Source organism: Micromesistius poutassou (assembly GCF_964030765.1).
Source record: "Micromesistius poutassou genome assembly, chromosome: 9".
Taxonomy (NCBI): Eukaryota; Metazoa; Chordata; class Actinopteri; order Gadiformes; family Gadidae; genus Micromesistius; species Micromesistius poutassou.
Genome location: NC_140279.1, coordinates 14,862,982 through 14,877,206, shown reverse-complemented (window position 1 = coordinate 14,877,206; position 14,225 = coordinate 14,862,982). Strand labels below are relative to the sequence as shown.

General features: G+C 44.9%; 1 protein-coding gene across 1 annotated transcript in view; it reads right to left on the bottom strand.

The window, feature by feature from the left end:
* Positions 1-8,709: 8,709 nt before the first annotated feature.
* Positions 8,710-14,225, bottom strand: part of adgrl2a (adhesion G protein-coupled receptor L2a) — a gene marked incomplete at its 5' end in the record, with an annotated part of 73,368 nt that continues 67,852 nt past the window's right edge. Inside the window, one exon of the mRNA XM_084472925.1 lies at positions 8,710-11,260. Within this exon, the coding sequence (XP_084329051.1) occupies positions 9,984-11,260 (1,277 nt within the window). The 3' untranslated portion in view covers positions 8,710-9,983. The remainder of the gene's footprint in view (positions 11,261-14,225) is intronic.

The following is a 14,225-nucleotide window of genomic DNA, read 5'->3' as shown; positions in this document are numbered from 1 at the left end:
CTCACACAGTGGAGGATCCTATGGGACCACTTGGCCAGGATAACCATGACAAGGTTCCTCCGCGCGGTCCTTCCTGTGAATCCTAATGAGAAGCCACAATGCAATGGAGACATCTCTTAATATATTTTACATCTTGTCCTCAGAAGTCTCCCATGCACCGCTCGCCATCAGCAAGGAAACTTCACGATCAATATCCTGTTGCCATTGCAGCGATATATGCTCAAGGTTACCCCCTGTTTCACCGTATCCATCAGAAAAAAACACAGGAATTGGCTCCATTGCCTCCCCATGACTGCCGTTGCACTGTGGAACATTCTGATTCCCAGGCCGTGTTTCCATGAAACGTAATGTCCGAACCGGATTGTTAAGGCCTGATGTCCGAATAAAAAAAAAAGTGGGCAGGTAAGGTAGTATGGTAGTTAAAAAAGTAGGGGCTGCTGCACGTGCAGTGCACGTGCACATTCGCTCCATAATTGATGCCATTTTGTGACTTCAAGTGTGTTCATGGTATTATAATCAGATTGTTGCTTTTTCACTGTTGTATTTTTTAAGGCTAAATTCTTAAGGGTTCAAATGAGCCGATGAGCTCCGAATCATTTATAGCATTTTCCTGGAGCGTTCCGGAAGTCTGACTAGTGAAGAATTGGTGAAACATTTTTTATTCTTATTGTTCGCTTAACAGATTCAGATACATGAGAGAGAGAGAGCGAGAGAGAGAGCGAGAGAGAGAGAGAGAGAGAGACTCTTTCAAGTTAATCCAGAAACAATGGAAAAAATGTACCTTAAAGGTCCCATGGCATGCTATTTTATGGATGCTTTAATATAGGTGTTAGTGGGCTCCTAATACAGTACTTGAAGACGTTCAAGAAATTCAGCCTTTGTGCAGAGTTACAGCCACTACGAGCCAGTCCCCCAATGAGCTCTCCACAAACGTGCCGTTTTTAGCGGCGGGTCAAGGTGGAGGGTGGGGGTGTGGCCCTGAGCAGCTTGTGGCCACGGTACCATGCGCTAGTGTTTACGGTGGAACGCTGAACACTCTGGGTGCTCCGGCGGGAGTCCTGGAGCTCTATATCTAAATAATATCATATTATATTTAGATATCTATATAATGTAATATATATTAGCATGGTCAAAAGCTGTTTGCACCTCCGGATGATATTATGAATCTCAAACGACTGTGTCGGGTTCTTAGACACCTCTGGTTCTTCCACTTCCACGTCAATATTAAGTACAGACTGAACCGCGTCTGCGTCGGGTTGGTTGAGAAGGAATTGGGAACCGCGACATGGAGGAGAAATGGATTGTTGCCCAGGATTGTCCGTCGGAGCCCCGGGCAGCGGGGCTGGGCGGGCAGCCCCGGGGGAGGCCAGCGTTCAGCGGGGCAGAGCGGGCAGCCCCGGGGGCGGCTAGCATTCAGTGGGTAGCGGGGCTCCGACGGACAATCCTGGGCAACAATCCATTTCTCCTCCATGTCGCGGTTCCTTCTCAACCAACCCGACGCAGTCTAGTCTTTTCACCAAATGGGAGCTTTATGCAAGCTTGCGTTATTGTGTTGCGTGTTATGTGCCATAACACCAACAGCAGAACGGTTATCCAAATAACAAATAACACTTGCGTTACAGTGTGTGTATTCACACACACACATGTGGCGCTCGCACGGTTCTAGCTCATTGTCTTATTGGCGGGCCAAATTCTCTGGGCGGGCCAAGCAGAGAAAGGGGAGGTAACATGGCCCCATATGACGACATATGGGGCCGGAAGCCAAATCGAAGCGTTTCAGCGATCCTTTTTTCAAAGACGGAGCAAGTAGCTACTTCTCGGTTTACACCTAACACAATTTTTAGCTACTGGGGGACCATAGGGAGGCTAGGGGAACTCAACTTAATGTTAGAAAACCTAAAAGTGAAATTTTCATGCCATGGGACCTTAAAGCAAAATGCATTTGGATAGGGGCAAATACACACATGCAAATAAAAAGGTGGTCAATGGTTCAAAAACATATTGAATCCAATTATGAAATAAATCCAATACATAACCTTAATTCATGTGTATACTTTTATAATAATGAAATATGCTTTTTAGAGCTTTAAAAATGTACATTGGTTCGTGTCATGGGCTTTTTCTTCAATCTTTAGATTCAATGTCTTTTTTTTATGCATTATGTATTATTGAATTGTTTTTTCTATCTATAGATAAACACATTAATACATAATTGTATGTATTCATTTATCCATTAATAGCGTACTTAACCCAGTACTTTATAGAGTTACTCAATTCATAAATGATCTAGCTAGCTAATCTGCTAGTTTGTCAGTTATTTGTTGCAAGTTGCCCTATTTCCTGCTGTGTTTATAATGCTGGCTAAATAATCAAGTTCAAGCCCGCTACTTAGGTGCACTCGGGTGGAAGAAATCGGCTTGCGCAAGCCTCTGCTTACAGTAGAGAGGGTTTGGTTCAGGGGGAGAGTTGGGCTGTACTGCCCAGTTTAAGCGTGTACACTGCAGGAGATCGAATTGTTATTGCTTGAGGCATCCCTCTGGCTAGAGCCAATGGGGTTATAAGATGAATGTTAGCTTTACTGATGAAACACACTTGCTCTTCTGTGAAGCAAGCAGAAATACCCTATCCCTGATTGCTGTAGAGTCCTAATGAAATTCCTCTGAATATTACAGGTGAGAATGGTGGGGTGCCAGTTTTGATTGCACCTCACGCAAACAATATATTAATAAGAAGGCCTACTGACCATGAGGTTTTAAAGTGTAGTTTAACTGGCCGATGAGTATTCCAATGCCCATTTGCAATCATGCATACTGCAAACTGCACGCAATGTAAATACATTTTAATATATATAATATTGTTAGCCAACAAATCTTGTATTATGTGCTCGAAAAAATGTAATCTGTTTCATGGGCAATCCCTGTGATCGCAAGGAAGACCTTAGTCACAGTAAGTAATGGCAGAATGTCATGGATGGCATCTACAACTGGTACAGCTGCATCCTCTATCTTTTCATCTCCTCTATGGAAGAGAAAAAGGATTGAAATTAATTGAAACTGTGGATTTGATTAACAAAAGCAACTGAGCAATCTGTGAGTTGTGTTAATGAATTTTAGACAGCAATGAAAATATATGTAACTGAAGCCCTATTTAACTTGTTGCTAGACAAATAGTTTCCATCAAAGCAGGAAAAAAAATAACTTGTCACATTCACACTATTCCATTAGGAATGTCTTCAATAACAATCCAATCCACAGCCACATACAATTATGCCGGCTTTATCCTTTAATATATGAGACTGCCGTCAAAGAAAGTGATTTTATTTTTAAATCACTCGCTTGAGGTGAAATACAGAGTGAACGAAAGCTACACCAATCGCCATTGCGCACGGATACTCTGTTCACACAAAAGAGACGACGACCTTGATAGACCCCGCATTTCAAATCCTTCCTCCATGTCCACGACCCACCTCCAGACCCGGATCAGATGACTGGCACTGCCAGGCTTTGGTGTGATGAAGAAGAGGGAGGAGGTGGAGAAGAGGGAGAAGAAGGGGAAGACGTGGGTTGAGGACTTGACAAAAAGGAACCTTATTTAGTTGAGTCTACCTGCGTTGCACAGAAAGGAAGCCCTTGAACGAGCTGTTGGAATGTAGGAAGACACTATGGAGCACTCATTAGGTGAAAGAGCAGAGAAAAGTCCTCAGATGAACTGCAGGCATCATTACCGCCTGATGCTGGTTCATATGCAGAAAAAGAAAAAGAGAAAGAAAGTAGGAAAATATATGTAAGAAGATTAATCCCATCTTTGAAAATGACCCAGTGCTAAAATGGTAATGACATCCAGAATAGGAGTCTCTTCATGGTCAAAAAATTTGTGCTTTAAAACGTTGGCGTTTTTCACACATCAATGATTAAAGAAAAAATATATATATATAATAAAAAAATAAATACTCAAGAATTATTTATAGTTATTAGTTATTTAAGAAAGTCTACAAAAATTATCAATTTGGTGAGCGATAGTTTTAGCCTGCTTTCTTTCATAAGGGAAAGTATGCCAAATGTTGACATTTCTCATGAACCCCTCTGTCTCAATAACCTTTCAAATTATTGAAACTGCTCATTGTAGGTCTTTTGTCTCATGATTATACGTTGCTTTTGTGGACGTCTCACCTAAAAATGTTCTTCCTTTCTTTCTTTCTCTGTGGTAGAGTGAAGGCCATGAATTCATGGCATGGTGTGGGTTGTTTCATTTAATCAGTTTTCGTTTTTTTTCTGAAGCAGTCACCCACATCGTTTTTTCATTTGAAACCATGCATCTGGTAATTTGATAATTATGGGAGGGTGTTATAATCAAGGCAGCGGTAGCGGTGGGTTAATTTGATGTTTCACCTCAACGGGACCGGATCTAACTCATAATATCCACACGTTCTATGCTTTCTTTTGCGGTGGGACAAAAAGTGCGGGAGATAAAAAATACAAAAAACAACTGTTTAAGATCCCCCCTTTTGACTCCCTGAGTGTTTTTCTGCGAATGAGTTAGACTCTCCTAGTGAGTTCCACTTTTCCATGTTTGTTTGTTTCATCAATGCTTGAACAAATTCCTCTTCTCCTTGCCAACATATATGCATTTAATAATTGCCAATGCACATTCTGCTGATTAGCGTTATTTACTGAGCTGCTATGTATGCTAAATAAGTCAACGTTTGATCCGTCTACAAATAAGAATAATTAGATAATCGAGGGGTTTGTGGTGACGCCAAATCCAGACTGTCATGCTGCACTGCAATACAATGTTGGGGCATTTAGCGTTTTTACCTCCATTTTAACATGACAAAAAAAAACATGCCAGAAAACTTGCCTGCAATAGTACAGGAACATTATAAACCCAGTTGCCTGTTCCTTCCTAATATATTGTTACAATCGTACAAAAGAAAAGTACTGTGGATATCATTTATTGATTGCAAATGATAAAAGTTTGAATAGAATCATCATAAAATGCTTCCTCTTCTTGTTTTCCACAGTTGCCCATTTGGATGACATCCAGTCTGTCTGTTTTGGCCAAGAAAAATAAAAGATCAATACTGAGGGTTATACAATATTGAATCTGATCTGACATTCAGAAATAGCCCGCACATTAGTCTTATAATCTCCTCCGCTCTCCAAAAACATCGGGTCTCTCTTTATGGGTTTCACCTGGACTTTGCTGACTGCTGTTTCCCCAGCTTCTCTTTAGTGGTGTTGGAGGAGGCTTCTGATCCACTCATCTATAGGAACAAACTCCTGTTTTTCTCCGGGCCCTACTAAATCAATGTTTAACAACCGTCTCTCTCTTTCTCGCTCTCTCTTCTGTCTGTCTCCCTCTCATATCTATCCCTCTCTATCTTCTGTCTCCCTCTTCTCTCTCTATAACTCTTTCTTATGTCTCCCTCTTCTCTTCTCTCTATCTTACTCTTTTTTTTCTCTCTCTCTCTCTCTCTCTCTCTCTCTGTCTTCTGTCTCCCTATTCTCTTCTCTCTCTCCCTCTCTCCTTCTTCTGTCTCCCTCTCTTTCTTCTGTCTCCCTCTCTATCTATCTATCTATCTATCTATCTATCTATCTATCTATCTATCTCTCTATCTCTCTCTCTCTCTCTCACTGTGAGTAAAATAGTTTTAGAAGGTGTACTTGGACAGTAAGAAGGCCCCACAGAAAAAACGGGAAGGGCATTGAGTCAACATGCTCCGGTGCAGACAAAAAGCAAATCCAAGATCAAATTGCCCACCCCTTTAATAATAAAGAATAAACCCCCCAGCTCACCAAGCAGGCTTATCTGTGTCTGAGGTCGTCGTGCCGGGGGTAAATACACTGCGGTTATGGCCTTGGAGGGAGGTGGGGTGAGCACACGCTTCCTGTAGTTGTTGACATTTATGTTCCCTTTTATAAACACCTTTTTTATAAATACCAACACAGCAATGCGAGGTAATGAAATGTGAGATTTTATAGAGTAAATATTTTTTTTCAATTTCATATGGTTCTGAACATGAACTTGATTCTTATTTGCAACTTGCCGAAACTGAAAAAAATAACTATACAAAGCAATATTGTTTTCAGGGTCAGCTAACTTTAATAATTGTTTTTAGCAGAAGTACTAAACAATCCCAAACAGAGAATGCTGTGCACTCCACAAATAAGGAAGAAAACACATCCAGGTCGTGGCTCTTTACTCCATCCCTACAGCCCTGTTTGGTCTTCACTGTTTGGAAGTGTTGTTGGAAATCTTAGTGTTCGAATCTGGTGCCCTATAATATATTATGCACTTGTTGTATTGCAACATAAAAGCATGAGCAACTCATTTCCTCACTATCCAATGATTCATAGAGGTTACATCTGGTGACATCTAATCAGAGTGAAGAAGTTAGACAACGCTATAACCGTAACAGTGTTTCCTGTTTTGTTATGGATCTGTTCTTCTGAAGATAATCTTATTCCAGATTGGCAAAATGGAGGTTCCAGAAGAAAAACATATTATTTCTACAATGGCCAGTGTACTATACAGGTTTGATTTTAAACCTTGACAGACTTTTTGTCTAAGGACATTGGTGACGTTGGTGTCTGCACAGGACGTTTTAGCTGGCCTATCCCACCGGCTAAAGAAAAGGTTTAGTTTATCAGTGCTGGCCGAATTTGTGTCAACTGTCGGCCAAGGAAGGATATGGGATGGGCAATGGGAAGATTTCTTCTGACTGTCAGAAGACTTTCTTCTGACAAATGTACTTACTGTAAGTCACTTCGGATAAAAGCGCCTGCAAAACGCTCTGAATGTAAATGTAATATGATGCTACTTTTAGTTAGCAGTCCTCTTCTTGATCTGAGCTTAATAGTGAGCCGTATCATGCATGATATGTTGCCAGTCAGGTGGTTTCCAGTAGAGACCCATTCCATGTCATTCAATGCGTCTACAGATACCCCGCCCCAGAAACATGATTGGTAGAATTTAATTTGAAGGGAAAGAAAATTATACGCCCTGTTCACCAAGATATGAGCTTGTCTAACGTCAGACTTTAGACATGTTTATCTGAAGTCTGATTTGTGAGACAAGGGCAACATCTAACACATGTCAACTTGTAAATGCGACCAATACACATCACATTGATAGATGTCCGGTACCTAACTACTGCCCGGCACGAATAGCCTCTATTCCCTGTCTCACCTGTTCCCCAAATAGTGGACTATTATGTGCTCACTATATAGGATCTATAGAGGGATTAGAGAATGGCTAAACAAGTGAACGACTTCAGACACAGCCCCAGTGTGTCAAGAAGAGCTGGTGAAATGAATTACAGAAGAATGTCTTAACAAGCAGAGAAAAAGTGTGTATTTATCAAATATGTAGAGACCAATGTCAGAAAGTATTACTATAAAAAGCATTATTATAAACTTAATAATATTGAAAATGGAGCTCCATTATGGTAGTCTAGCCTTAGTGATAATTATTTTTAGAATAAAGTATGGAAACATTATAAGGTTTTGTCATCATCAGCATTAACTTTTGCTAATAAACAATTTCTTCAAAAATGTGGATGGCATTCCCCAGTGTGTCGTGCATCCGGGATCCTGTAGAACACAAATACCCCAGACACATCTGCTCTAAATGACAATGTTCTCACAGATAATTGCACAAAAAGTCACACGCTCATTTGTACGGAAAAAGTCCGAACACACAGCCCACATGTGGCATTATGAACCCACTCTGACAGAAAGTCTTTGCCGAGTTCAGAGTCCCTTTACCTTCAATGCCAAACGGTAAACAGTGCAAATGTGTACACTTCCTCACGTTTCGTCATCCCACCTGAACAGGATGTATATTAAAATGGCTCACAAATGTTACTGTATCTGACGCAGGTAAGCCATAAGCCAGGTGCTAGCCCAAAACGGTAAAAACTGTATGCAGATGTAAATTTGGACTTATGTCTGTCCTACACAGTCCTCTTAGATGTGCATGGTTGGGACGTTGTAGCTGTTCTTGTTCTACATCATTGGTTTTGTTCGACAGGTTGATTGGTCGATGGCAGCCGAGGCAGTGATGTTACTAAGAGGACAATGTTGCTTACCCAGTGTAATTTTGATACCTTTATTGGAGTGTTTTAACAACCACACATAGGAACATTTACAATGTAACGTGTCCTACCTGAGTTTCTGATCTTTGGGATCACATGGTCAGATGTGGCCTCCCCTAACAAGACATACGGTAAAAACGATTGTTGTTTATTACCTCATTGATTTAAGCAAAAGAAAAAAAAAAGGCTCAAGATAAATGTACTATATTTGAAATAAATGTCACACTTTTCCCTTCAAGGGAATCAATTGGGATCTATGTTAAAACCTGAGTCAAAAGTGTCACTTGTTCAAAGCAAAGCAATTCAACCTTTTTCTTCTTTGTCGTCTTTTTGTAAGATTGTACCAAAACACGAACCATAAAAAAACAACTGGCATTTGACAAAAAATCTCACATTTATTTATTTTTTTAAACAAGTGTTGAACTTTACATCAGTCTTTAGTGATGGGCCCCTTAATAACATGTTTACGAAAAAAGGATGAGCTACAGTACAGCATTTATACCAGTGCTGGAAAATGTTCAACTATTTCCCATTGATTTTTTGGATTCTTTTAATAAATAAATGTCCAAACCCAGGCGGAAGAACTATGTATAGAAACTATCCTCAAAAAGCTATCCTCAAAAAGTGGCGCTTGCTCACTACTCTGCAATGGATGCTGAAAAGATATATTTCATACAGATTCACACAAAATTGTGCAAAGCATAAACGTCTTTAAAGGGGCATTTTTATAATCCCATTGTACTAAAATAATGTCGCTTTGAATGGCGATATTAAATAAATGCATTTCAATGGGCAATATCTATGGAGTTCATTAAGCAAAAACACTGTTCACAAGGGGAAAAAGTGAATATGCATCTTGTATATGGTTGAATCCTTTAGTTTCTATCAGCCTTTTAAATGCTCAAACGTCCTATTATGAATGACATGTCGGATCCATAAAATATCGCATAACATACTGGATGTGCAACTTTTACACAATAGTCTCTCAAATGTTAAAACTTTCCAAAGATTTCTTCATATTCACGGCGTCCCATCCTTTTATTTTTGATGATTTTTTTTTATCTTACACTAGCAATACAACAAAATATATATTTCAGCCATTTTCCTTGACAACAGTTCAATGTACATTTGAGAAAATATAAGGCCAGGGGCTGGATTGCTAGTGGTAATACAATCCAAACTTCATGGTGACGGGTGCGACTCAGGAGTGACCAGCATCTAATATTCCTAATATTACAGTCTCATCTGAAACATATTACAACCATATAGTCCGTATCCCGCTCCGAGAGTGTCATTTTGTATATAATACAAAACAGGCTTCAACGAGAATGTCGTGGAGTGTATGTACAATCTTTTGACCGGTAAACCTGCTGATCTGATGGATCCAGTATTGTTATTTTGTTTTTATTTTTTTTTGTTTTACGTTTTAATTGTTTTCTCAGTAATTCTACAGCAGCAGCACATTTAAATACATCGTTGGCTTGTCTTTTAAAATTGAAATTTGACTTCTGCATTGTATGTACAGTTCTTTGCACTGCCATCTCTGTAAATCAAGTCTATTGGTCTAGAGGGAAGGTAAGGGGTGGTATGCATGGGTGCTGGGTGGGGGGGGTGTGGGGGGGTAGGGGGTGCAGATTTGGTTGGCTTTTGTGCATGGTAGGGTCTCTATGTCTTCTTTGAAAAACAATAAAAAAACGCAACACTTTCCTAGCTGTCAGACATTGTGTGTGTGTGTGTGTGTGTGTGTGTGTGTCTGTGTGTGTCTGTGTCTGTGTGTTGACTCCCTTCCGCAAGGTCAAGAAAATCCAAATATCTGAAAGGTTCAGGAGAGGGGAAGCGGGGGGGGGGGAAGGAGTGGGGGGGGGGGTGGGGGATGATTGAAATACATTTAAAGGCTCGTCACAAGCTGCATCTGTCCTTCCCGCACGTCCCCCTCGGGAACGCAGCCCTCCTTGGTGGTGGCGGCGGTGATGGGGATAATGTAGCCGTCGCTGCCCACCCGGCTGATCTGGTAGTAGGCCTGGAGCTGCTGCTGGCCGGCCCCCAGGTTGGGCATGCTCTTGTAGTAAACGTCTTCGCTCTCGCTGCCCTTGGACGGGGACAGGTCCTCCGCGGTGGGCGGTGCGTCCGGGCTGCAGCTCTCGGGGCACGGTGAGTCCTCGTCCTTCGGGTGGGGCGCGCTCGTGTACAAAGAGTCTCGGTCGCGGCTGGGGGACTGCAGGGGGCTTCCGCCGCCGCCGCCGCCGTCGTCGTAGTGATGTGCGGCGGGAAGGTCTGCGGCGGCGGCGGCGGAGGCGGGCTCCGTGAGCGGGCCGCCAAAGGTCTCCACGCCGCCGTCGGTCCTCACCAGCTTCTTGGGCACGTACAGGAGCGAGTGAGTCCGCTGGGGGATGAGCGGGGCCTCCAGCTCCCGCTGCTGGGGGTGCAGCTCCAGGCCCCCCACCCCTACCCCCACCCCCACCCCCACCCCGGCGTTGGGGGCGGGGTTGGCCGCCGGCGGTAGCGGTGGGTCACCCACCTGCACCAGAGACGCGGCCGGCTCCGCCCCCATGGCATCGTCTTCGCTGCTGCTGCCGCCGCAGCCGCCGATGCCGACGCCGACGCCGGCCACCGTCACCTTGGGCGGAGCCCGCTCCGTGTGGTGGTACCGGTGGGGGTGGGGGTGCAGGGTCTGGTGGTGGTGCTGCTGCGGCTGCTGCTGCTGCCCCGGCGGGTGGCGAGGCTGCAGGTGGAGGGTCTGGTGGTGGTGCGGGTGGTGGTGGTGGTGGTGGGGGTGGTGCAGCTGCAGCTGCGGCGGCGGCAGGTGGGGCTGCTGCGGGTGATGGGGCTGGGGGTGCTGCGGGGGCGGCGGGTGCGGGTGGTGCTGTGGATGCTGTTGGTGCTGCGGGGGCTTGTGTTGCGGGGGCGGTTGGTGCGGCGGCGGTGGGTGCGGGTGCGGCGGGGCCTGCTGCTGGCTCTTGTTACAGGCACGGAGGTTGTTGTGCACCAGCTCGGAGATGATCATCTTCTCGAAGGCCGCGTCGTCCAGACTCAGGCCGCAGTCCACCACCTGCACCGAATCCCCAAAGTCCCCGTTGCGAAGAGAGTAGCTATTGTTAAAGTTACCATTTAGCGGTAGTGTATCCATTGCACTTGTATCCCTCACCACATTGTTCATTGAGTGCCCTGGGAAGAAAGAGAGGAGGGAGAGCAAGCCGTTTAGTCACTTCCAGGCAGTACCTATTAAAAAGACATTTAATGCTGTTTAGGATGCAGTTCCACACACAAAATAAGCTCGGATTCAAATCAAGCCATGCCACTAATGTCACAATTGTTAGAACATCCAATAAAGGCATGCATTAGGTTGGAAGAGAATTATCATTTTTACTTTCACATATGCTTCTCCCACTTTCTTTCCAAGTAACCGTAACGCCGTGTGTTTAACTAAGTCACGATAGTGGCGACGCCGTGAAAGTGATCCCAAACAACATTAAGAGACAAAAACAAAGTCATGACCAACGACGACGCACACACAGCAATCGAATAGGTTCACAGATGTGTAGCCACAAATAGGCAATACAACACGACAACATCCACATCGACGATGGGTTTTGCGAGCAGCTAATTGTGTCGATGTAGCCGAGGAAAGGAAAGTCAAAGAACGAAGGAACAGCGATGGGAAACGAAAAAAGAAAACGAAAATGGAAGACAGAAGGGGGAAAAAAACATAAGGGTTGTGTGTCAATACGAGGGGGCAGCCATCTTGGTTTTCTCACTATGGGTTGGTGGGGTGGGTGGGGGGGGGGGGGGGGGGAGGGGGAGGGAGGGGGGGGGGTTAGGGGGTGGGGGGAGAGGGGGGGGGCCCACAAGCAGCACTCCGACATCACCACACACAGCATGAGGAAAGACTCACTTTAGACACTCACATCATGTCTGTCTGCTCAGGCTATCTGGTCTAAGAGTAGCTGATGTACAAAAGAAAGTAAAATGATTTATTGTAACAGGATGACAAAATAATCACTCAAAAAGGAAAAAAAACAAAACAGAACAAAACCACAAGAAACGCCGCAACTGAGTGAGAAGAGCAAGGGTTCAGCAAAAAAAATCGCTAAGCTAAAGAGAGAGCTGCCCCGCCCTCGAAACAATACACAAATAGATAATAATAATAGTAATAATGATAATCACATGCAATCATTTGTGTCAAATATTATAATTGTAGCTTTTAGTGTAATTCTCATTCCCATTATAATTAGTAGTATTAGTAGTGGTAGTATACAATTGCTACTTTTGTTGTATTAATATTATTGTTATCATTAGTATCATCAGAATATTTATAAATATGACAATATCATTATTATCATTATTGTTTCTGCTTGGAAGGGCAACTCAAATTGGGTGAGTTTGTGTGTGTGTGTGTGTGTGTGTGTGTGTATGTAGGGGGCAGGGTGGGAAGGGCTCGTTCAATTTAAGACGGTACATTTTCTTTGCGATTTTGTTGGTGGGTTTCTGCAACCCCCCCCCCCCCCCCCCCAAAAAAAAAAGGGGGGGGTCAAGAGGTCAGAGGTCGGCCCGCTTTGAGCTGTGCACTATGCTTGGCATCGGTCGTCACGGTGACGGTTCCCGGGTGAGCTCCCCGTTCACTCGCGGCCCAGCTCAAGAATAACACAGCAGCAGCCGAGAGAGGGAGGGATGGAGGGAGGGAGGGAGGGAGGGAGGGATGAGGAAGGGAGGGAGGGAGGGAGGGAGGGAGGGAGGGAGAGAAGGAGGGAGGGAGGGACGGAGGGTGGGAGGGACGGAGGGAGGGAGGGAGGGAGAGAAGGAGGGAGGGAGGGTGGGAGGGAGGGAGAGAAGGAGGGAGGGAGGGAGAGAAGGAGGGAGGGACGGAGGGAGGGAGGGAGGGAGGGAGGGACGGAGGGTGGGAGGGAGGGAGAGAAGGAGGGAGGGAGGGACGGAGGGAGGGAGGGAGGGAGAGAAGGAGGGAGGGACGGAGGGAGGGAGGGACGGAGGGTGGGAGGGAGGGAGGGAGGGAGGGACGGAGGGACGGAGGGAGGGAGGGAGGGAGGGAGGGAGGGAGGGAGAGAAGGAGGGAGGGAGGGAGGGAGGGGTCAGACAGCAGCCATGTTGGGAATCGCTCTGAGCATTGGGGGGGGTCACGGAAATCAGCAGGGGGAGGGGAGGACTATTAGCCAGCTAGCCAGCCTTCACGCAAGACTAGGGGGGAGGAGGAGGAGGAGGAGGAGGAAGGAGAATGAGAATAGGAGGGCGAGGGAGTGCAGATTGCATCAGCCTTGGCGAGGGGGTTTGGTGGTACAACAAGAAATGAGAGGCAAGGAGGAGAAGAACAAATAAAAGGGAAGGTGAAGATGAATAGGAATGAGTATTTCTCGTGACTCATGCTGTCATCCAGATAAGGAACACTGGGTCAGACTGTGTGCTATGCAGACGCACGCACGCACGCACGCACGCACGCACGCACGCACGCACGCACACACACACACACACACACACACACAGGGAGGGATAGAAAATAAATATGAGAAATTCAACCAGAAAAACACACACACACACACACACACACACAGAGACATGTAAAAAATATGAAAAACACATATATACACACACACACACACACACACACACACACACATATATAAACACATACACACACACACACACACACACACACACACACACACACACACACAGGGAGACAAGGAAAAAATTACACACACACGCACACACAACCAGTGAGACGTGGAAAGAAAACATGAAAAAGACTAAAAGAAAAGCCCCACACACACACACACACACACACACACACACAAACACACATTAGCACTAACTGAAGGTGTGAGGAGAAAGAAATGATAAGAAAGAGGAGAGAGAAATAAAAGGAGGGGGAGAAGGGGTGCCAGCTGTTGTGATGACGTCTACGTGATTTGTTTATGCTTGGCCCGGAGGCGGCCGGGTGACCAGACAGGTGTTGCCTAGGAAACCGGGGGGGACAGATGTGGTGCGCAGGATATTTAGTGGACGCTGAGACCGCAAGAACGGCGACCAGGGAACACAAAAATTTAGATGGCAAGCGAAGGGGGGGGGGGGGGGGGTACGCTTGACAAAACCAAAAGTACAAACAGGAAAAATGTCTGTT